Raw genomic sequence first — 25,000 nt, 5'->3', positions numbered from 1 at the left:
ACATCTTCCATTTTGCCGAGTCTTGACAAAGTTCGCATTTCTTTTTAAAGAATAAATAGATTCATGGCTGCGCAAGAGCTGATGGTATCATTGAATTCCTGTACCACGTTATTTTTTGACTCATACAGCAAGGTGTATGGTTATTCGACTGTCTTAGCGTCCTTTCCCAATAATGGTTGGATTTTTTTTTCTTTGACTGGCACAGTCGTTGCTTTTTACAATCACGTCCTTCTAGAACTTCTTGAACCTCTTTTTCGACGCTCCCGCCTTCCTTCTTCCGCTATGGACATTCCACGATTCAGGGCTCGCTCTTCATGAATGGAGGCTAAATCTTTGTCTAATTTCCTTATACTTTCGAAATGAGTTTCAAACAGTTCGTTTTCTTTGATGGCTTCAAGGCTCGGAACAAATCTGAACTTCGGATACTTTCTCCTCTTTTTCTTTCGGTGACGGTTTATCTTCGGGCTATGCATCATACTCTGGTCAATAGCCGCCAAATCTTCGTTGAATTCGCACGCAGATTTTTGGCCATATTTGAAGTCAAAATCAAAACCTTTCTCGACGCCGAGTTCTTTCATGGTGAGAGGCATTTCATCGTACTGATGACGAATCCTGGAGTCATCGTGAAATAGATTCCCTCTTTGACGCATAATGGTACAGTCAGTTTCGTTTAAGAATGCTCCGTAACAAGCTCTGAACAATTCAACACCTCTAAGACAACTGACTCAAGCTTACGGTTCCGTTGCATTTATGCCCAGCGACGCAGAACCACTATCACGTCGCATTATTTAAAAAGATTACAGCAACGCCCAAGCACTCGAAAATCGAAACTGCAATATCAGCCGACAGCCCACATGCCATAAGTGGTCCTCATGCGAGTCATCAGGATAAAAACAGCAGATGAAAATACTTACTTCAGCAGTTTTAAAAGGAAAGCGGATATCTAACAATTCAGATAAAATTACAGAGGAGCTCGATACACACAAAAAACCCCGTTATACTCAACGAAAAGCCTAGAATTTCTAGAAAGTGACTGACATACGTAATAGTACTTCCGTTGGAGGTGGCCATGTATTATATTGGTGAGCGAAGCAACTTCCAGTAGCTCGTAATTATTCACGTTTTGCGCATTTTTTTCTAATTTATGCCAGGTACGGAAAGGACCAACCGAAAAGATCCTTGAATTGCTTTGAGCTTGTTGCTGATCGACAATAACTTCAAGTTATATTCAGTAATAACTTTATTAAGGTTAGATGTATTATCGTTAGAAATGTATTACATTAGCAACGCCATCAAAAGCTACAAAATTAAGGAAAGAGTCCGCACGGTAATATAACGACGTCATGACAACAGGTCGCTGTTATTCACCGTTGCGGAAACAATTATGGAGTGTTAGTCATTCCGCTTTGTTTGTTGAATAAATGACAAAGGCATCATTAGAAGACGAAGGCGTTTGATAAATCACTCTTCAAAATATACACTATTTTTGGTATTCATCTGCCTAGCTGTAAACATCCCATCTTCCTCTAGGAATGGATGGAGGATAGCTTGATTTTGAATGTCATTGTCGGCGGTAAAGGGTGAAATGGCGTGAGACGGTCACTCTTTAAATAAGACAAACTGAACAAGTAATTGTGAAGTCTGACCACCAAAGTGCTGAAGAATGGTCAACCGCGAAAGCATGTGACATTTAACCAGGAGATTGAACTCAACCGAGTGGATCCCCCACTAAGCCCTCACGTTGACTAAAGGATGTGGCGAAATTTTTTTAAGTTATCTTTAGACTCATGTTGACTTTTGCATTATGTGTGTGCGTGGATGTTTTTCGCCGTTTATGGGACTGAGTGAACGGCTCACGTATTTCTTAGAATGTGTGGCTTGTCATAAAATGAAGCGGCGGCCCCAAAGTGAACGGCCAAGCAGAAAAAGGAAAAATGACGAGGAGCCATTAAGAACTCAATGTTATAACAAGAGGTAATGTTTTCTACTTCGTGAACAATTGTACGAGTTGATTAAATAAATTGGCCACCCTAAAGAGTTTCTAAGGCTGACGTAGCTAAAGCCCTTCCTATTATTCTCTCTGACAACGGGCTTGTGTTAGAAACGTCAGCTATACAGACTCTTGATGGTGGTCAATGAACTCAGTTGATAAAACCAATTTATCCGGTAATACTCTCCACCGACGCAGCTCCACAGTTTAATTTCATTGAAAAACTACTCCCGCACAAAGAAGTGAACTGCCCAATGCACAGGAAAACGGCGTGTGACCGAATCGGGACTGGTTTTGCGTTTTCAATTGGTTGAGAGATTGGCGTAAATTTTCTAGACCAATGATAATGAAGCAAAACCGGATTGTGTTCGACACTACCTTGCAATTTGTTCTATATTCTAGATGTTTCGAAATAAGGAGTTGTTCAAAGATAACTCGAAACAAATTGTTTTTAGTAATAAACCGACAAAGGTCTTTCAACTAACTCCGCTCTTGTAACTTTGATTATCTGCGATTATGATCAAAGTTCTGAGGTCTTGGAGGCATACATCCATATTTGGTGTCTTTTTTTATTTGTTTCAAGTCTATTCTGAAAATTATGACACGCTACTGATAGATTTCTTATTTTCTCAAAGCTCAGTAAGCAGTCATAGCTGTTCATAAACTGTCCGATAGCTATGTTCTCTTGCTATTCATCATAGCTGACAAATTTCCTTGAAAACTAACAATTTTTCACCTAACAGTGATAGGTTTCTAAATGTGGTGAAGTATAGTCTAGAGACCATGAATGTAAATTTTCTTCTTTTCTTTCCCCAAATATTTCGGTGAGATAAGAGAGACTCGAGAACCCAGTAACCTTTGGACGCTAAAATAATAATAAAGAAATTAAATAAATAAAAATAAAGGACTTTATTCCTGTGATGATGTATCAGGTGCCGCAGTGATATTGCAGACATAGTGAATCATAAACAAAATGAAAGGGTCCATAAAGAACAAAAATTTGTAAACAGTCTCAACTGGTAGGGCGCGGCTAATCGTTAAAGGTACCCGTCCAGTGACGCACAAAATTTGAATTCGTCATTGCCCGGAACTGCGAGCAAAGCCTTTTCTTCTTTTCTTCTTCTTTTCTTGTTTTTAACTCTCCGAGGGAAAAGGCTCTGCCGACATCCTTTTGTTGCTTTGAAATGCCGAAAGTCCAAAACTCTGGGCTAATCAAGCGGGTTTTGCCTCCAGTCAAACCGGTTTTGGTGCGCACGCCTTTGTTTTCCATGTACACAAATGACCAAATCTGCGCCCACAATAGTTCAAAGGGGCCTGGAAAAGGATCAGTTTCTAGGTAACCGCCGCACTTGTTCAAACGAGCAACAACAGGATGTCGGCAGAGCCTTTTTCCCTTTTCGATTCGAGGACGGGTTAAAAAGGCTCTCCTCGCAGGGTATGCCCGGAATGGCATGGTGGAGTGGATTAGGTCGTGGTACTAGCAGATTTTAAGACTCAAACCCTTAGATCATATAAATCACTCTGGCGTGCCGCATCCACAAATACTCTTGACTTACTCTTATGATTTGGTTTCCGGCAATAGCGGCTATCATACTGTAAACTAGACACATGACAAATATGGAATATCATTGCATTTTAGTTACCATAGCGACTCTTTCCCTGCTTTTCAAACTAAAATATCTGAGACTCGATACATTGGTTTCCAATAAACAATTATTGGAAATAAACTTCCACTTGAACCGAAAATTCACTTCTTTTCTGTACAGAAATAGTTCCGTAGATATCAGTGCGGAAGGGAGATTACCTCTGTCAACACCTACATCGTATTTATGGAGACTGGTAAGATGAAAATCTTCAGATAAAGATCAGGGGAGGAAAATGAAATTATTGACACTCCTCTCTCTCGGAACCAAGCCGGAATAGCCGATGAGCGGATAATACGAAGAAATGAGTCTGATCCCTAATACAAATCATTCTTCCCTTAAGTTATTTTTAGCAAACTCTCTCTTAAAGTTCAAAATTTTACCCTTGCAAATTTGTGACTAATGTCTCCTTATTTTCCTTGAATAAGGTAAAAAAAAAACATGCAGAAGTACACATATGCCTGGAAAACTGGAGAATTAAGTCTAAAAATAACTTCTAATCATGTATTATGAGGGATACCACACAGAATGAGAGTCTCCATTGTAGTTTTAGGAATTTGGTCGATCATATTTATTGTGGACTAAGGTGCAACGAAAGAAATTTATTTCAACTCCGTGAGATTTGTTGTATTGACAAGCATGGCAAGTGGCAGTTTCAATGTTTTTCATAGTTTTGATCAATAAGGCTTTTCCCAGAGCGTGTAGTAATATCACTGATCAGATAAATCTATTTAAAGTTAAAGACGGAAATATTCGCTCGTACATTACATTCACATGTTTTGAACCACTTGGGTATTGTACGTTTCGTTAGCTGATGATGTTTTGTTACCATGGGGTGAATAATTACAAATATTGCTAATAGATATATTATTAATGACTGTAGTCATAAAAATGTCTCCTGTGATGAAATAGTTTATTATTCCTCAGGTTTCATTCAGAACTTATTTGCTTCAATTTTCTTGTTCGCGTAAAGATGCACGAATTAATAGAGGACGACAAATTGTGTTTAAAACTAATGTGACATTTTGTTTGAAAAGCACAGTGACAGACGAGCCATTGTATTTCAATTGTTGCCTTCTTTTTAGACCAAAGGGAAACTGATACTGTTCAATTAAAGTTATTATGATTTGACTCTTACCAATGCTCGGTGTGCTCCTTATGTAATAACGAAATAAATTCAGGGGTGGCTTCACCAGGTTTCAGAAATAATCGTGACGAAAAAGCGAAGTAAATGAGAAAAGGGCAATCATCCTCAGTATAAGAATAACTTCTACAACAGTTAGTAACAAATTGATGAACTTAAAATTCGAGTATCCATAACGATGTCGGCATTAAAATAAGATTTCTTGATTGTCCTATACTGAGATATTGTTAACTACCAGAGGCTGTCTGAGATTTGTAACTCAGTTGAAAACAAGTTTTAAAATTCAAAATATACTGAACTTCCATTCAGTCTTGTTGTAACTCCGGCATCACTGACGCACTTACACAAGTATGTCACACGTGTTGTAAAGAAGAACCGTGGTAAAGAAGAACCAAATAAACTTTGTCCCTTATGCCACGTATTATTTCGCGATAAAAACCAGGAAATTCACGCCAGAGTTGTAAAGGAAACTAACCTGACTAGTCCATGCAAATTTTATACTTCCTTAACAACTTCCTTAGCACGTATCCGCTAAAAGAACCATTCCTTTTGGAATAAAGCACTGAGATATCTTATTGTTAGCCCTCTCAAACTTTGGGGACTGAAGGAGTGATATGTGTGGATGAAATCTAAGTAGAACCGATTGATTACTTTTGTAAATTAATATCATAAACGCTCATAAGATAAAAACGATATCAGAAAGTTTCCTGGTGCGGCAAAAGCTTCAAAAGCAAAGATAGCCTAATTTGATGATTAGATATTTCAAACCGTCTATGTATGAAAGTAAATTCATACTAAATGTTTTTTTGGGCGATTTTGCAACACTTTGTCTCATTCAGCATTCTCGCGGAAATCACTGCTCACGCCAAATTAGCCATTTCGAGTCTGTCGTTTATCAAATCTCCAATAATTTACATAAAAGGCGAATTAGGCCGAACTCTCTAATATTCGACATAGTCGAGCCTTCGCCAAACCTCTTGGCAAAACTTGGCTAAAACCGCCGAGTTACTGTTGTGTGCATTATACTGAACAAACAAATGAAAATACAGGAAACGAGTCCATACAGAAACAGGAAGCAAACGCTAAAATATTTTTAAAACTGATCAGTACAATATCGATTGCAGATACTTCTTAACGCTGACAAATGCCGTGAAGGGTGAATCAGTTGGAAGGGAACAAGCTAGTTTGAGTGTATAAATATTTATGTGGATATGCCAATGTTTTATTTGCTAAAAAATAGGATGAGGAAGAGAAAGGATTAACTACAATAAATACAATTACTACCATTACCATCACGACTACAGGTGCAACTGCTTCTGCTAATGCTGCTACTATTACTTCTTGTGATCACAAATAAAATTGTTAGAAGTACTAATAATAAATGATAATGAAAAAGTAAATGAAGATAACGATGATATAAAAAATTGAAAAAGCTTCTCTGAGAGGCACAGGTCTAGGTTCTAGCCTTTCCGACGAGCGCTTTAATCCAACGGTAACGCGTCCAACAAAGGGCAATTTTCATAAGTTCTACGCCATCTAAGAGCTATGGGGAAAATAATTATCGTTAGAGAACCGATGTGTTTAGACTTTTGTGCTCTAATAATGTGCATGTTGGGCTACCTGAATCAATAAAGAATCATGCTGCTCCAAATGATGTTTTTTTTTTTACTAAGTTCCCCATCCAAGTACTTGTGTAGACACTTCCGCAGTGCAACATAACTTACCCGCGAGTTATTCCATGCCATTCAGCTGATAAAGCATCTGATCGCGGAATAGTTACTGTCTGAGATTGGAATACTCTCGGGGTACCAGTCTTACTGGTGTGAAAAGGTTCTTGAAGCGTACCCTCGGGTGTCAAGTAATTGCGTAACGCTTACTCGGCTAGACATCAATGGATTAGGAAATACTCGAAAAACTGTGTGTCATAAACTCATTAGGATTAAGATAAATTACGTTATAACCATTAATGTTTTTCGCAATGTTTGTGCACTCGTAGAAAAGTAGCCCGAAATACACTGATGTTTGTTGAATTTACGAGTGTTCTACATTGCCAGTTCACAAAATGGCTGCTTGTGCCATGGTTATTGCAAGGCCTCTCTATTTCTCGCGTCAAAATATATAATTCGGAGTTGCTTAGACAGTTCCCCGCGAATGTGTTTGATTTTCGCGCGCGGGAATCACTCTCGAGAAAATAAGACACGCGTGTTCATCAAAATTTAGCGCGTTAGTATCCACTAAGGAGTAATATCAAAGATAAAGGCGCATTTCGTAAAAAAAAGAATGTAAAGCCATCAAAATTATCTCAAAGAGCATGTGTCTTGTTCCACGAAACAGTAATTTAATGACTTAACCTCGGGACTTAAGTGTGACGGAGTATATTTTTCACATGATTTTTAAGCTTTAGGGGGCAAAGCTCTTTAGAGCAAACATTACAAAAGACCGTACATAAATAGGATTGATAAAACGCCTTTAGGGTACTGACTCCTCTCTGCTGTTGAGAATTTAACTAATAGGAAACAAGTAGAGCCTGTGATCTTGCAAATTGAAAGGTGCACTCTAAATGGAAACTTTGGAAAGATCTTGAAATTGATGAGAAAATATTTCAAGTGCACGCATCAACAAATTGAATTAATATCTACCCGAAATAGCATCGCATATTTGATCGGATTTCCGCTTAGTGAACGACTTGATTGAATGACACTCTACAACCCATGTGAATTGTTCGAGCTATCATTTAGTGTTCGCTAGCTATGTGGCAAATGAAAGACATAAAGTGGGTTCTCTCTTTCGTTTGCCACGGGAAAGAAAACTTACTATTTTACTTCAAGCTGAACGTGTTTTCGGTCCTTTGTAATCAAAACAAGCTCTGTTGGCGTCTTATTGTAATGGTACAGCCCCTCCCCCAAACACACCCTCCAGTATGAAATCCACAAGAAACCTACATCGGAGAGAAATAAGACCAAATGGAATAAGGACAAGGAGTTTTTAAAAAGAGAAATGTGTTTTACAGATGCGTTTAAAAGCCACTAAGAGAACGTTCTGAAAGAATCACCAGGCAGATTAAGATTGTATACACCCATTTAAGAATGATCTGAGGAAGTTCACTTTGCAATATCATATTTCTTTGCGAGAGGTTACTGATGTTTTCTGTGTAGAATCTCGGATATGGGGATCACAATATTTCCGCGTCAATTCAAGAAATGGCTTCGAAGAATAGAGAGAGAAACCTTGGTGGTTTTATTGCCAATAATTTAAACGAAGGATATTGGTTAAATCTCACGTAAAGTACAAACCCTGTTTAAAGACGAACTGGAAAATTTTTCGCTGAGTATTAGCTCAGAAGATTCAAGTAAGATGTAAAAAAGGAATCGAAATTCTAGAATTCGTGGTTTCGAAGGCAATGTAAACAAAAGCGATATTGGTCCTTTCGCCCAAAACACTAAGCCCCAAGATCTTGCAGTCAAGTTTTAAACTTCAAGTACACGTATCGTCATCCAACACAACATAACAACTCGTTTACTTTGTCACAATTCATTTAATGTTCACTTTCGACCACCATACATGTATTAACCCTTTTAAGGGAAAAAAAATGCTGACGTATATTTCATAGTTAACCTAATTACATAGTTAAAATCTTATTTAACTTTTCCCCATAAAATATACCACATAGAAATACATTTCGGGTTTTCCCTTTGATTACAAGCAAAGCGAATCTTGTTAATTTAGCAAAAGTAAAGGCAAACTAACAACTACGTACTTTTTATGCAAAATATTGTTTACTTTACCCTGAACTAATGCTTTTTATTGAATCTAATCCGTCGATGATTTTCGCAGTTCCATCAAAAATAAAACGATGCTAGTGTAAAAGCGAAATTAACGCTTTTTTTTTGTCATAAGCGCTGTTCCATTTTATCGAGGAATGTTTCTATCGGACGTTAGTTTCTTTTTCGCTTGAAATTTACATTCGTCACGCGAGTTACTGGTGAAACTAAGAAAGTTCCAGCTTGTCATTTGCAACAGGAGTTGTTTATTTCATCATCTTCTATTCCATGCGTTTTAGATCGCGTTTAAAAATCCTCAAATCGTTCCTATTGCCGAGTCTTGGCAAAGTTTCTTTACTCTTCGAAGGATTCTCGTGTCCCGACACACAGCACGTACGACATGTTCTTCGCCGCGCAATTGTCGATCTCATCACCATCGCCTCCCAGTAAGGCGAGGTTCGCATCAAACATAGCGTTCTCAATCCGCAGTTTAAGCGTTCAAGGATTGTCAGCCTCGTACATCTTGTCGGTTGCTATTTAGACCCTTCCGCTTGAGCTCCTAGAATGCCTTTTATGGCGATGGCGGCGACCTTCTTCCTTCACTGCCAAGCCACAACTCAGGGCACGTTCGCGATGTATTGCGGCCAGATCTTTCTTTTCGTCCTCAAACGAAATTTCAAAGAGTTCATTCTCTTTAATGTCCTCTAGACTAGGCACGAATGAAAATTTCGGATATTTTCTCCGCTTGATCCTTCGGCGACGTGTCCCTTTCGGGTTTTGCATCATGCTAAGATCGATGGCCGCAAGATCCTTATGGAAATCGAAGGCAGATTTCTGGCCATATTTAAAGTCGAAATCGTAAACTTTATCCACGCTCAGTTCCTTCATAGTGAGCGGTTTATCGTCGTGAAGAAGAACCACAGGCGAATCTTCGTGTAGTATCTCTGTTTTGCACATGACTTCGTAGGTTTCTCCTGCTCTCACACTATGTTCAGTCCAGCTCAAATGCTCTAAGACAACTGATGCAAATATGAAATTAGGTTGCGTTTTACACTCAAGCTCTACGCGGGCGTACGTGCTCGCAATTTTAATTAGATATTGAATTTCAAATAACAATCAATAATTCATAACATGCCTGCGCCGCCAGCCAATCAGAGGCTCACTCCTTGATGGGTCGTGCTATTTACTTTCGTTCAATAACAAAAGACATGATAACATCAAAACACTTGAATGACCCACAAATCAATAGAGGTCGGCCCATTTTTATCCTATTTAGTTTTGATTCTGTTCGAACAATGCAAAACATGCACATTCAATATTCGCCCAAACTTATTACGATCGATTTTCCGAATTTATTTATCTGATAGACTTTCCAAAATATCGTTAACGTGCACTCATTGCAATGTAGTGGTGCGGTGAAGACCTGACAGGTCTCGGGCTGCAGAAAACAGACCCAAATCACTCATCTTGCCTTTGTCTTCTCTTGACACTTTGACAGATCATGATTCACGTCATCCGGCTTTGTTGGCGCTTTGACAATCAAGTCTTAAAATTACGACTTCAAAACTCTTCAAAACAGTAACTTAATGAGGACTCTTGCTCGCTTAAATCGAATTTTTTTGCCCCGAAGTATTTCAAGCGTTTAAAAGCTCCAACATCGGGTAACCGATATTGGATGTAGTTATAATGTAAATAATGGGACAGATTGAGTTCAGTCAAATGTAAACAGACACCAATCAAAATAACTTAAAGCTACAGATGATAGATGGAATTTCAAGTCAGTTGTTGAGGCAATTATAAAATGTTACGGATAGCTTTAGAGATTCATAAAATTAGCAATGCTTATATTCCACCTTCTTGTGAAACCTGTTTAATCTCTTACGATGAATGAGAAAGCGCACGCTAAATTTGATGACCTGTGACCCAATCGAGAGGATAGAATTAGAATAAAACCGCACCCTTGCCAGTTGAATTATTTCTTTCGCAAGCGAGACAAATATGTGATAATTCATTGAAATAAGTGTCACCCTCGACCTTCTCATGGAAGTTGAAAGGTAGCTAGCAATCAGTCAAGGAGAAAGTTTTGAACATACTAAGTGCCCGTTGCTTAAAATTCCTGAAATTGTGTGAGCTACAGCGGAATAAAGTGGACGGAAGATAGAAGCAAAAGTCAATAGCGAGAGATCTCAGCTACAAATACGCTCGAGAGCGTTCAAGCGAATCAGGACCTTGGGTCAACGTGGTACATTAAAGGAAATATTAATCCAACCACAAAGAGGGAAAGAAAAGGATTCAGCCAAAACTCAACATGCGGTTTGAAATAAAACAGTAAAAGTACAACTTGCTTTGAAAACAAATTACAAAAGTATCTTTCAATTCTAATAACAGCGCCCGAATGGGGTCAGGAAATCAAAAATTCTAACCATAGGCTTGATTTCTATTAGATCACGTACGATCGGAACTTGATAAAGTGACCGGGATGGAAAAACAATCTTAATTAAATGTGAAAGTTTTCACAGGTTCAACAGATTAAGAGAATCACACTTATTCTCTTGAGGCAAGCAAATTTATTTTAATTGTATCAAATTTTCAATCAAAAGTCAAGATTAAACCAAATCATGGATAAAAGTTGAGGAAAAAACTCCTTCAAATAATCAACACCATTAAAATCAATCAACCCGTTTAGTCTTTCTTTCAATTTCCACAAAAAAATATAATTTCATGCGAAAACCAATTTAATGTACGTGTTTTCTCACATGAAACCAAGGTGACAATCGAGGAACTCACGTACGATGTTCTGTTCAGGTAGGGAATCTCATTGGAAATAGAGAATCTACAATTTAATCACATAAGAAAATTCCTATGTTTCCGCAGACGTGAAGAAGTGGTAAAATACCTCGGTCAAAAGGAATCCCCTTGAAAGTACGTGCACCTACGCATATATTTATGTAAAATTTGAGAGAACACTAAACATCTTTATTTCTTGGCACCCAGTCTAATTACTCACCTGTTCAATAATTGGCGCGTTCTAACACGAAATAGAGTACATTTTATGCCCTTATTTCCTAGTAAAATAATTTTCCTACTATTTCAAAATTGACGGAAAAGACTTTGCGGTACAAACAGAATCATCTCCCAATTCTCAACTTTTAAGAACTTTTCTTCGTCACCTAAACTTCACTGAAAAGAACTGCTTCGTTCATAATTTATTCAGGTCAAAAATGCATAGTAACACTGAAGCTTTTTACTGAGAAGAATTTAACTCAATAGTTATTTTCAGAAATTTGTAACAAATCAGAAAAGATCTCGAGGAAAACAGAACTCTATTTACGGAATAAGAAATGCCTCTGCATTTGTTTATAAACAAAAACTGGATGAAAGCTCAGTACAGTGAAACGTGATTTTTTTGTTGCATAATTCATCTAGGATAGTCAAAAAACAGAGAGAATCCGTGTATTGTGTAGGACTTTACGACTATCATTTCAATCAGCACGGTTATAAATAGAGAAAGAAACAGCTTTCAGTCGCTCAAAAATGAAAATAATAAAGATACTTCCTCTCAGGGCGCACCGCGAAGCATGTTTCGCGCGCTCACTCATTTTCGGCGCACGTAAATCGAAGTTATATTTCAAGTAGAAAACACTGTAGCAAAGCTATGAACTACACGATTTTTGCTTTTTTATGATAAACCAGTGGTTTGAATACTTGTTTCATTGTTCGTTACAATAAACTGTCCTAGCTTAAGCCACGTTTTCCAACACGTCCTCAACTCCACAAACGCTCTAACCTTGCGCTCAAATGGAGGCACGTTCCAGACAGAGGTGTTTAGCTAATTGGATTAACTTTAGAAACATTCTGCTGTTCGGTTTGAAACTTCCAAATCACTACATTTCAATATATTTTGATGCTTAATTCTACTAGAAAGACTCTTCGAGACGTGGAAAGGAATGACAAGGACACATCGAAACCAGTCGCTAGACATTTTAATTAACCTAATCATTCTAAGCAACATATGGCAATTTGCGGTCTTTCCTTGCACTTAGGTAGCACGGAAAGCCGTAAAAATCTTGAACAAAAGCTCATCTTTCAAACCGGCAGTCTAAATCCCACAGGGATCAACGAACGCTTTTCATTCCACTAATTTATTCATGTTTTTCTCATTGCCATTTTCCCACCAATAACGTAGCTCCATTTTCTGCCTTTAAAAGCACACACAACCCACAATTCCTCTATTCGCTCCGACGAAGGGCTAACGCTCGAAACGTCAGCTTTTGTAATCGTTACGGTGGCCAATTTACCATTTCAACTTTGTTGATATATCCAAATTATTTCTTTGGATATTTTGTGCGCCTAACGTACAAATGGTGTTTGTTATGAGAATCTTCTGGAGATTTTTTTCGGTTGGCAAACACGGACTTTATTTATTTATTTATAAGCTTCGCCAAAAACAATTTGGCAGGAGAGATCCCACAGAGCTAACGTTCCATTAACGAGACTCCTACACAATCAAAAAAAACAAAAACAAAAAAACAAAAAAAACAAACCAAAAAAAAATTACAAATTACAATTACAAATGAGAATCGAGTGGTACGAATTATTTGATTAGAAATAGTTAATTAGCAACAGAGTTTGGCTAGTAATGCTGTTAGTGGTCTGCTCATATGAAATTTTATGCAGACACTTTTGAAAGTTTGTGGAAATGCAGGATCACACACAGTTGAAGTTAGATCTAAGTAATATATTTCTTCAAATTAGTTTTAAAAACATTAATAGATTGGGTATTGACCCTCAAGTATTCTGGAAGTGTATTAAATGTTCTTGAGGTTCTAGAGTAGAAACTATTCTGGAACCAGTAACAGTCTTAGCTTTAGGTATATCTAACAAAATACTCTTCTCGAACTTTCGAGATTTTCAATTGTCTATCTGACTGATTTGGTTCGTTCATCTCGCTACGGCCGCTAAGATATCATCTTTAAGCCCGTTAGGCTGCTCTGGTAAGTCTGGGTATGACGGGGCAAACCGTTTGCCACGACTTCACTATTCCCGCATAAAACGATGTATTCCCTTGAATAAAGGCTGCAGAGTTCATTACAAATTCATCGTTTTCTATACAACCTTCACTCATTGTTTTCAAACTCACATTTCTTAAGCCACTTGGGCAATCACGGAAAAAAATTTGCAAGTACAATCGGCATAGGAAGCCCATACAGGCACTTAAGGTAGAAAACTTTATAAAAATAAATAAAAGTCTTTTTACTTGCCTGAACTGTTGTTTGCGTCAGTTGTCCTAACTTTGCGATTTCAAGCCATTTGAGAATTTTGCTTTGTCTTTTATCTTTTGTCGTCTTCCTAAGACTTGAATGGAGAAAACCTTTGGCTTGAAATCGCTCGTTTTCGAAATAAAAAGATCTTTATATATTTTTACGAAGATTTCAAAACTCAGCGGCTGTGTGGTACATGCAAAATAGCTAAAGACGTGTATATTTCAATGTTTCGCTTTTTTTGCTGCGATCGATTCGTAATTGTCTACATTGTGATGTACTCAAAAAGGATAAGGCTGGTTAGCGAGTTATACAGTATTGTTATTATTTTTTCCTGGTTTGCTTAAAAAAACGCCGCATTTTCTTAATCGACAGAGAGGCTTTTCTATGAGGATGGGATTTGATCGAGTAAGTGCTTTCAGGTTTCTCTATTCACCGCTTTTCACTATCCCCTCATTTAGTCTTGGCCGTGGCTACCGAATTGAAGACAGGTGAAAATAACTAGCTAGAGAGTCGGCGATTGTAGTTGTCATTATTTTAACACCGCTTCGTATAGAAAAGAAAACGAGAGCGCAGAGCCATCTGAAAATAGTCAAGAGGTCCATTGAAAATAATAATACACACTCGAATGCAAATAGTCGGAATAAAATGCGCCTTCAAAAGGCCGCGAGCTTGCTGATTTCAGTAAGTTCTTTCTCTGTTACGAGGAATCATATGACATCCTTATGATGACAAAGTCGATAGGTAAATGGTTTTAAATTCTGCAGCAATATAAATCAAACGGTCAAAAATTCTATTCATTCGCAAAACGAACAAAAACAAAAACCCGAAAAAAACCTTGAAGTGAACCTTGTCCTTTTTCGAGTGGAAAATGATTCCAAACTAAAGCAGCGACGGAAAGTTAATGGTTTTAAAGAGGAGTCGAGAGGAACGGGAAGCATTTATAACTACATGCACGGTGTACAAGGCTCACCTGTCATAACCTGGAAGCCTTCGAAATCATGTACGCTGCTTGTCCAAAATCTAAAGTATGAAAAATAGGCCATCAGTCAGTGCTAATTATTCCTTGAGAGGCTTGAGATTTGTTGACATTGTCACCTAAGTTCGAAATAATTCTATGACTTACAGCCGTCGATTCAACCAATTCCAGGATTTGCTTTCTTAATTACCGCTGCGGTGAACTGTTTTGGTAACGTTTGTTAAGTGACCCAGTGTGTTCAGTAAGTAAATCATTCATAGCCGAATAAACTTCCTTTATATGTTATATGTAACGGAGGTATTTTCACGACCGGTACATTATAACTTAAATCTTATTTGCACGTTATAATAACAACCAAGCTGTCTGGTCTATTTGCGAAAAAAGCAACATCCCACCATCGAACTAGTTTAGGATTAAATATAAACGACCCGCTAATGACTTCTAGGAGCGCTGCAGAAATCTCACCTTGAGCTATTATTGTGCATGTTATGTTACTCCCTGAGTGGCTATGAAGTAAAGGAATAGATGTGAGAAATGTAGTGTTCATTAAGATGCATGACCGGCCTATTGTGCATTTGCCCACTTCGAAGTCACATGGCTCAGAGGGCTTGTACGGTAAAAACGTGATTGTCTACTAGCGAAGCGTGAGGTGATAAGGGATACTAGGGTAATATCTGGCTTTAGTTCAAATTTAATCGCGCTGTAGACTTTTATAACGTACATAACTAGCAGTTTTTTTGGCCGTTCGATAAAAGAAACGTCAAACAGTATTCACAGATTTTAAGTTCTTTATTTTCTACTCCTCTCGCTGATTCGCCGCTTATTTTCGTGGCCCCGCTTAAATCACGTGGTTAAGTGGGTCGTCGGGCTGAATAACGTGGCCAGAGGTGATATTGTCTGTATTCAACGTGAGATTGTTATCATAAAAAAAAAAAAAAAAAAAAAAAAAAAGTGGCTGCCCTACAGCTCCGACTTTCGAGCTCGCTGATCGGTTGTTTCAGCTTTGCTTCAAAAGGGAGCATACTCCGATACTTCAGACTTAATTTATCCATTTTCCTTTAGAAAAAAAATTGGATAATCAAAGCTTGCAGATAGATTCTTATTGCAAACTCAGCGACAATGACATAGCGTATTTGACATTTTTTCAGGATTCAGGACATATCGTTGCCAAGTGAAAAACGTACATTTGTCGACTGATGAATCTACAATATTCATGGGGCTACAAGGATTAACAAAAAAAATGACAAGAGATGAGTGTTTTGAAAACAATTATGCTAAATAACTTGAATAACGTTGCTCCCATCGTTTCTGACTAGGTGCTGAGGCTTGGTTAAAGATCCTTGATAGAAAGCACTAGATTTATCATTCAGTCAAGTTTGAAAATTTTGAACGCTGAATTTTATGTTTTAAATGGAATAACATAAAATCACACGCGGTTTGCTAAATCTTGAAAGGTGTCGCCTCTGTGTTCATAACCACCGGCCCGTACAATGCATCTCCTACTTATGTATTGTTTTGTTTTTTGTTAAAATGGAGGATGAGTTCTGTTGCTTGGCTAATTGTTTGTTTCAAGCAGTTCGTCAGAGTAAAGTCAAGCAAACAAAGGAAGAAAAAACTCATATGTGCAACCAATTTTTTTAGGCTACCGACTCATGCAGTAGGTACAGTAATCGTGAAAACTGTGTTTCTGTTCGGCATTCCGGGCTAGCTGTCGCCGGTTCTAACGCGCCTACCTAACGCCCTTCGTGTGGGATGTTGTCTGTTGCGAGCGTGGAATATTTCCTCGCTGGGTCTCTTTACAATTGGAGTGCTTGAATTTCCTCCAGGCTTAACTGAGAAACGGAAAACTCTGGAACCGAAACAGGTCTTTTGGAATGTATTGAAACAAACAAAGGGTGAATTATATGGGAAGTGTTAAGTTATTGCTTAAGAATGATAGTTAACACTTCAAACCATGTCTGATTTGTTATAGGGCAGAGTGGAATACAGTGAAGTTGTACAACCTGGTAGTACAAGATGCATCTACAAATGCTGCAACACGAAAGTACAGCTGGATCTACTACACAGATTTTTGAAGTTAATTAAAACACGGCACAAGTCTAATTAATTAACAGCATGTGGCTGATAAAACCTATTTTTAAAAACCTAAATTTAGGCAGAAAGTCTATTCATATTCTCTACGCCCAATCAATTACATCAACCGAAGACAGACGACATCTTAAACAAGGCACGTACTGGAATGAGTGCGCTGAACTCTTAGGGCAGGTGGTGTAGAGGGGAAATATTGAAAACAGCTTCAAGGTGAAGTTTAAGGGGAGTCGAGATCACTGATAGTTGGATCGATAACCAATAATAAAGACCAATAAAAAGGAGAGAACTACAAACATGGTCTGTCATCATTCCTTTATCGTACACATTCACATCCAATGATTGGGGTGAGAGAACAAAACATACGCGCTGTGGAATCTAACAAGCGATTTATTAATTTAGTTTTTTCGTACTAATAGTGATCTATACAAAACCATCAATGACACAGGATACAAGAGTCCAATAAAGTCATAAGATTTAGATGACATGAATATCTCACTCGAGAGTAATTTTTCGTCCAGTAAAGGGAGACCATATTCGAACTTGGTTATTGCTACATCCTGAAAAATTCAAGAGCCAAGGTACAAGAAAATGGGAATTCGATAAAGTCATCGACACTCTTGATTTTCAAAAAGAAACAAAGCACTTCAGGATGTAAGAGAATTTAAACGTTGTCCAGCTTCGTAGACAACTGTGGTTATAAAGTACAAAAATTAATCTATTTTGAGACAACCTGCAAGTTCATTGAACTAGAAACTAAACGTTTCTTCTAAAATCAAAACGCTTTAAAGTAAATTGAGTGAAAAATACCGAAGCCCTGCATCATAATGAGACCTTCACATCCGGGAAATTGAAACTCTACTTGATTGTTCATAAATGTGTTATATACTCCCTTGGTCTATAAATAGCAACAAGTCCCCCTCATATTTGTTCCGTCCTTATCCAAAGGCACTATTCACTATTTCATCGTTCCTGTGTAGTTTTCGTATTTATCCAGCCCCGTGCGATGAGTAAATCAAATATCAAGGAAGAATTCATCGCTTTTCTCTAAGTGAGACCATTAAGGAGGTAACTTACAACGGAGAATGTCAATCAGGCCAACATAAAACGAGGAACGACACATGCACCACAGTCTCAACTCAACTGAAATATCACAACAGTGACAACAGATCTTTTCAGAAAGGCCTCAGGGGCCGGTAAGAAACAGACTGTTAATCAAAATTATTTTTTCGATCTGTTAATTCTGCTGTGTTCATCTCAGTCTTGTTCTTTTCAATTACAAGCTCTGTTTTTCTTTTCACCTTGCTGACTGACTAACAATGTCGTGTAATCTCTGTACTATCGTTCTAAAATGACCATTTGATCTTGAAGCTCGAGTTCTGTTGGACAACTCGCGTTTTTGTTTATTGCCTGTAAAGTGGAAAAAATACAAATTAGAAAGCACTTTTGAATTGCAAAAAACTGCTTAAATTAATCTAAGCAAGAAATTTATTCTCAAAAAGTAAACCTAATCGGCACAATGGTGGCACTAAATCACTGAATTACTTACTCGAAGCGCAACTGTCCTGACATTCCTTTAAACTGCCGAACTTGTTATCGTTACCCACGCAGCTGTAATATTTAAACGCCTGGCACATGTTCGTAGAAGGGTCAAAATAGTACTTCAATTCTTCCGTGCCACATCTATTGCTTTTCCAGACACTTGTGCAAATGGCTGCACCGTCACCTGGAAAACAAAAACGCTCAGCAAGATGTAATACAACATGCACTCCGCTCTGAATTCGTTTTCTTTCCTTCATGTCTACGCTCTCTATCCTTTCCTTCTTCTCTCCCCTTTTTTCAGCTTGGCAAAAAATGCCTTCGCAATTTGATAAACAGTCCTGCATTCATTCATTGTGGCGTTCATTTGTACTTCAAATATGGGTGAATCATGTATGTGAAAATAGAATTATCGTGATTAGAGAGCATATGAAAGATCCACAAAATTAAAAGTTGTATCTCAAAGCATTGTGCAGAGTTTACTTCAATCTTCTGATCGTGAATAAAATGAGAATTCGCTATGAGGGAACATAAAGCTCTATGGTTACTGGCTGTAAACATGGATTTTATTTATGGCAGGGCATATAGGTTTACTTGTAGGCTGAACAATGAAGGGGCTTAACTGTTTTGTGTAGCTGGCTTTTATTTACAGTGCACGATTAACGTATACAAGTGCAGTTATTGACACAAGTTTTCAAAGTATCTCCGGTGTTGTGAAAGACAACTTTCTGATCGTGTCAACAATCGCGGGTGAAAGTAGGTCAACGTTAAGCACGTCTAACATACTTTTTATATTGTCTCGAGACACAATAGCGTCCGTTTTGAATATGAAACGTAAATTGTTGCGCACAATTTTGTGACCATAACTAAGACCTGAGACATGAGATGACGCACAGATAACCAATGGGTACAAGATGGATGGAGGGCTTCTACGTGGGCGCCCAGTTTTGTAAATGCGCTCCTAATTCCTCCATTGTTAAATATCTCCCAATCCCCCCTTAGAATAGAGAGACAGAAGTTTGAAACGGGAAAGGCAAAGATAAGTAAGCTTTTCATCAGCAGCAATTCTTTGGGTTATTTCAAAAGTTGTTCTTACACTTAAATGAGAACAAAAAATCTTCGGAACTAATTAAAAAACACTAATATCTTTAAGGCGCCCATTTCTTGACTTGGTTGACGTTGAAGTAAATCAGAATGAGATATTTAATACCCTTGAACAATAGTCGAAAACCCTCTAAGTATTACAGCATATTTTTCATTATGTTGATCGAAGTAACGAGTAAAACAAATATCTCACATGACGTAAAATGAACGAATACAACAAAAGTTGGTAGCAAATATCACTTGGCTCTCTTAAACAGACAAAAAAAATCTAAGCAGTTGACTTGCAAGACTGTAAGTAGTGATTCTATTTCCAAAAATAATTAGCACAATTAAAAAAACTGAATTATAAAATGTTAAAGCAGTTTTTCAGTAATCATCTACAAGTTAGTACTTCGCACTACAACTTAAGTCTGGATAACTGCAATATGGTCATAAGCGTAAGATACTATTCCATATAGGAAGATAAACAACCACTTCAAAAAGACGCCATTCAATACTTATTGAATATTAACAAATTTGTTTGTTTCCTTCCGAGACGTGACCAAAATATTCCGCATGTGAAAATTTACGAGGGCGAAAAAACCGCCGGCAAGGCTGATAAGGTAAGAAAAAAAAAAAAAACCAAGATTTACTAAACAAAACAAAACCCGACACAAAGATTAACCAGTACTGTACCAAATAAACAAATCAAAACACTGGATCAATATCTTTTGATCGGGGTACTTTTGTGTCATATAATCACATCATTGTCCCACACAGTACGTGCTTCAGCCGCAAGGGAATTGAAAACATCATGACAGTTAGATATATTGCACAAATCTCTTGTTCTTCACTCGTGCATTTCAAGTGTCCGTGATTCTATTCAACACATCTGTTTAATAGCTTAAGCAATGTTGACATAGTTAATAGAAGTTAAGACCAGTAAAATCGTGACTGCCTCGTTTATAATATATTCAAATTTATTTTGCCTTAACATCACTTCATAGGCAATTATTTCTTGGTCAGTTTATGGCTTAAACATGTGCAAAAGCACGTTTCTCCTTAAAAAAAGTTTGTTTTTACCGAGTGGCCTAAAGTTGATTAAAAAAAATATCGGCCATACTGTTTTCATTTTGTGTCTACAGATAAAGCCAGAATAACGACTAAGTCTGTCATTGTACCTTTAATACCGCCACGGACAAATTCTCTTCATAGCACAAAAACACATGGATTTATTTTTCACAAATGTAAGACTCTTTGCTTCTTGAAAAGAATGGTTCTAAATTGGGTATAAGTAAAAGGAAGTTTATCTTAAAAGTTTTAATATTTGATATGCCAATTCGTCTTACTTTCTTTGACTCCTCCTTCCTCACAATGATGTTCTCTTTGACCATGTAGTAAAAAGGTGCACAAAGAAAGAAAGACGTTAACGTTTCAATATACGTGGTTCTTGACGAGACGGACTCGTCAAAACTCCTCCTCCTTTGTCACCAAAATCGTTGAAGCATTGCATAGTAAAATGCAATGAAAAGAAAACCAAATTAATCAAAACAGCCTGTTGGCACAAAAGTTTACAGCACAATATGTCCACGAAATCTCCGAGTAAAAACTAGCAAATTGCCGAAAGCCAGAATGTCGCATGTAATCACGTCTAAAAACCTATCGCTGTTAAAGAGTTTGAAGGCTACTTACCCTTTAAAAGATCAAAGAAACGACATAACCGTGAACGTAGTCTGAATTCTCTTGTGGTTTTTACTCGCCGGAGTAGAGTTCTCGCGTAGGATATTCTTCAAAGAGCGATACTTTTTAACAAAGCATCAAACATCCGTTTGTGTTACGTGTCGAATATGTTTTAATAAGGAGATCGAAGAGTATGCGAAACAATTCTTATGAACGATAGGAATAAAATACTCGTTGAGCTCAAAACGTGAGTAATTGGGAATCTGATCACAAGCAATAACTCAGCACGACTTTCTGAGTGACAAACACAACGCAACATTTGAGAAAAGGAAGAACAGTGTTACTTGATAACGAAGAAACAGTTAAAAGAACTACAACAATTAAGTATTTAGTGAATCTACTTTCAAGCATATCTCTTTAAAAACTTCGGAGGAATATTTAAAATTTTTGCCATTTCTAATGGCAGTTAACTACAGGCTTTAGATGCACCTGGAAAGGATGAAGATCAATTCACGGCGAAAGAAGTTTCATTCAGTTAAAAAATCTTAGCGGCACGGAGGGATGTTAATTACTACTTTTCTATTTCCACAATATTTTCAGCTTTCACTGTTCGTTCACTTTTCTATCGAAATCACAGAAATTTTTGAATTTGTCTAGAACTGAACTGTCAAAATCTTATGTACAATATAATTGAAAATCGCAATTATTTCAAGAATTAAAAGGGAAATCAGGCAAAGTGTACCAGGCCACTTTAAAATAACATTCCTCCATGTTGAATATGACCTACAACATAAAGCGTGAAGGGTATTTTTACCCCACTATTAGGCTAATTTACCATATTAGGGCTCTGAAACGCGCAAAGTATGCCAAGGCATTACACTGACGAACAGGGAAAAATACAGACGGAAAGCGAAGCAACAGAATGGCCTTCTGAACTATCCAACTTTTTTTTCCGTTTTATAAACAACAAAGCTTTGCTTCAACACTTCAATGGCTTCGTTTGTGTTGTTTTCATATTTTGCGCACGCCTTGAGATCGATCGTAGCATAATACGAGGCAATAGGATGTATCTACAAAACTAGAGTCCAAAACACTTGAAATTAGTCGAATTATAAATCCCTTACTCCATAGTTAACATATATTACGAGCGGACATTTTTCTTATTTTTCCTTGCCTCAAAATAATGCTCAAAATATCCACCTTATAACACGTTTTAACCAACGAATAAGGTGTCTATATTTTAACGACTGACACAGTCAGCAAATTCGAGACGGAGAATCTTGAGTGAATCGCCCTCTTTGAAGCATCGACGTAAATTTCCTAATGAGTATAGGCGCAAGGATTACGCAATTGTCTTTGTTTGCGCTTTTCACTTCTTGGTCATTTCAGTTTTAGCGTTCTAGTGGTTTTTGTTAATTAGCCTTATATTGTGTGCTTCTTTTGTCTCGTATGTCAGGTTTTATGTTGTATTTTGTATGTCTTAGCCTGGCTAGTTAATTCAGTTAATTTACTAGTACTTCAGGGTGGCTCTTCAGTGACACCGACTCAACCACTATCACGGAAATGACATTAGCCGTTATGGTGGTCTAATTCTAGCATAGTAGCTGCGTGTTTCAGTCAAAATCGTATTTGATCCCTTCGCTTTGCTTTACCCCGTTTCATTATATCTTGTTTCGACGCATTTGTTTTAAATTGTTAAAATGAATAATGTGTGTAAAGACCTGTGTCACAATAATGGCTGTGGCTAGTTCAGAATACTCACTGGTCTGTGACTTTGGTTTTGACACACTTTAATAAATGGTGTACACTAACTAAATAATCAAAGAACTACAGCAAGCATCGAATCAAATTTGAATTCAACATCTTTCTTCGGCTATAACACTGGCATGTAACTGTATAAGAGACAGTCGTCAACGAGTGGAATAAAAGGAGAGGCGCTCAAAATTCTTAAAGCGGTGATGAAAAAATTGATACAATTTTGTCAAAATAACTCTTCTCCACTCTTAAGACAATGAAGCACTGTTTTAAACAGATACACTCTTTTTTTATGCTGATGCTGAACGTTCTTAACGTGTTCTAAAGTTGGGAGATAATTAATAAATTTGGACGTCACCAGACTAAGCTCGACTACAAACTGAGTTGTTCTTACGGTTTGTCGCGCAATAACCGCTTTGGCTAAAAAATTTCCCCAAGTATTTAAGTTAAATGTCATGTTAGACCACAGGTTTTCATTTCTGTTACCTTTTTTATACTTTAACCAAAATATAAAATATCAGCCTGAACGTTCTCATAAAGAAGGTTCTTACAGGGAAAAAGAGTGTATTCTTACATATATTTCCACGATTGCATTACACTTCACCATTTTAGACTACAGTTCAGGCAGCAGGATGTGAACAAAATTATGTTTGGCCATGACAAGTTTTAAAATTTTACTTTTTACTTCACTCTTTGTCTTGATGTAGTTTGCATATTTTGTTTAAATTAAATACAAGACAACTTACATGCCGAGATGGAACGTGACTTCATTCACCAAGAAATTCACCTGGAGGTACACGAAAGGACACCGACGTGCAACTTTGCACGCACAACACAAAAGTATATCTCTTACATCGTGATCACTAGAGCGACCGACGAGGACACTTATGCTGGCTAGACAAGGAAACTCTTGTTTCATCGATATTTAATACAAACATGACATAAACTCCAAGATTGGCCATCACGTCCGCTGAAAAACGTTCGTGGAATATATAGCTGGTGTCCATTACGAGAAATAAATTTGGGCCAGTTTCTCCCGGTCATTCATGTACAGATACAACACAAAGGTTCACACAAAAAACCGACGACTAATACTTCTTATATTAAAAAAAAGTTGTGAATTTCAACAAAACTGGTTAATACAAGAACTTAAACATCAGTTCAAAATAAGTAGTTTTGTTCTATGTATGTTGTATCCAATCAGGTCTCTGTAGTACACGAGCACGTACTTTGAATGCGATCTGACATGGAGACGTGAGATGTGACATGAATACACACACTAAAAGGCTACATCATGGAACTCGATCAAAATAGAAAAAAAAAAAAAAAAAAAAGAAAAGCAAAAGAAAAAGTCAATGGTATTAAAAAAACATTTAAACGCTATAAAATTTTTTTTAGGTTCGTTTGTTCCAAAACATATACGTTGGTACAGAGACCCATCAGTACCTCTTATAAGAGTGGTAGACCATTGCTAACACGTGATGGTGGTAAGTGAAGCTATTTAAACACGAATCTGCGCACGACGTACTTGAAAATGCCCGAGAAAATCGCAAGATAACGTGCGAAAAAATTTCACAAGAAACGCGTTCGTCCTGAACCAGTTAGTCGTTGGACAAAGACTTAAATTTGGAGTAGAACTGTGTTCCACTCTTGTTGAAGAAGATCCATCGTAAGAACTTCAAGCAATCTTCACATACAGCATTCTGCTGTTATAGTGGTTATATGCAAATTAAGTTCAGCCCAGTTAAGGTCGTAAAGACTAGATATAAAATTATATGTTTATAATAAATAAAAATCAATCCGTATAACCTACCACAAATATTTTCGCATTTTGCAAAGTTTGATGAGCCTCTACCCAGCGAACAACTACTCTGTATGTCCGTTAAATAATTAACACAAGCCTGAGTTAGGGTGCTTTTCTTGGGCGACGAAAGAGCATCTTTTATCTCAGATAAACACGGCCCGTTATCTGGTGGTAGTCCACAAAGATTCCCTGAAAACAACCACAACCAGAGAGATTATCATGTTTGCTTGGTCGAGCAAAGGGGGCAGGGAAACGGAGGCATTCTTCTTTAGG

General features: G+C 37.4%; 3 protein-coding genes and 1 long non-coding RNA gene across 7 annotated transcripts in view; 1 reads left to right on the top strand and 3 right to left on the bottom strand.

Moving 5' to 3' along the window:
* LOC111330517 (uncharacterized) overlaps positions 1–753 on the bottom strand; it is a 1,191-nt gene extending 438 nt beyond the window's left edge. Inside the window, exon 1 of the mRNA XM_022935383.2 lies at positions 1–753. This exon is cut by the window's left edge and continues 438 nt beyond it. Coding sequence (XP_022791118.2) covers positions 222–650 — 429 coding nt within the window. The 5' untranslated portion in view covers positions 651–753 and the 3' untranslated portion in view covers positions 1–221.
* A 335-nt stretch (positions 754–1,088) lies between these two features.
* On the top strand, positions 1,089–17,162 carry LOC148734096 (uncharacterized). Of its 3 annotated transcripts, none has more exons than XR_015998406.1 (2): positions 1,089–1,974; positions 16,751–17,162. It is a non-coding gene; the product is annotated as an uncharacterized LOC148734096 (long non-coding RNA). The 3 variants fall into 3 exon arrangements; XR_015998408.1 differs by lacking the exon at positions 16,751–17,162 and adding an exon at positions 5,902–6,388; XR_015998407.1 differs by lacking the exon at positions 16,751–17,162 and adding an exon at positions 3,757–5,890.
* On the bottom strand, positions 8,293–15,278 carry LOC111330506 (uncharacterized). Its single transcript, XM_088752027.1, has 3 exons — positions 15,244–15,278; positions 14,773–14,822; positions 8,293–9,557 (listed from the first exon to the last, which is right to left on the bottom strand). Exons 1-3 carry the CDS (start codon positions 15,261–15,263, stop codon positions 9,076–9,078), a joined length of 552 nt encoding a protein of 183 aa, XP_088608153.1. The 5' UTR covers positions 15,264–15,278; the 3' UTR covers positions 8,293–9,075.
* A 76-nt stretch (positions 17,163–17,238) lies between the features above and the next one.
* LOC111330488 (uncharacterized) overlaps positions 17,239–25,000 on the bottom strand; it is a 53,561-nt gene continuing 45,799 nt past the window's right edge. For both annotated transcript variants that reach the window (XM_022935353.2, XM_022935354.2), the window contains exons 74-76: positions 24,737–24,916; positions 18,416–18,592; positions 17,239–18,276 (exon numbers count right to left, since the gene is read on the bottom strand). In XM_022935353.2, coding sequence (XP_022791088.2) covers positions 18,164–18,276; positions 18,416–18,592; positions 24,737–24,916 — 470 coding nt within the window. In that variant the 3' untranslated portion in view covers positions 17,239–18,163. The remainder of the gene's footprint in view (positions 18,277–18,415; positions 18,593–24,736; positions 24,917–25,000) is intronic.

The sequence above is a fragment of the Stylophora pistillata genome, chromosome 3 (assembly GCF_964205215.1).
Source record: "Stylophora pistillata chromosome 3, jaStyPist1.2, whole genome shotgun sequence".
In the NCBI taxonomy this organism is placed as follows: domain Eukaryota; kingdom Metazoa; phylum Cnidaria; class Anthozoa; order Scleractinia; family Pocilloporidae; genus Stylophora; species Stylophora pistillata.
This window is presented reverse-complemented; position numbering and strand designations above follow the sequence as displayed.

What these genes read in the sequence shown, in the direction of transcription:
- LOC111330506 (XM_088752027.1), bottom strand. Translation starts at nt 15,263, where the DNA reads ATGCACAATAATAGCTCAAG. An exon ending in ATGCACAATAATAGCTCAAG is followed by an intron (nt 14,823 to 15,243) that starts GTGAGATTTCTG and finishes TTCATACTTTAG; the next exon opens with ATTTTGGACAAGCAGCGTAC. An exon ending in AGGCTTCCAGGTTATGACAG is followed by an intron (nt 9,558 to 14,772) that starts GTGAGCCTTGTA and finishes TATTTGCATCAG; the next exon opens with TTGTCTTAGAGCATTTGAGC.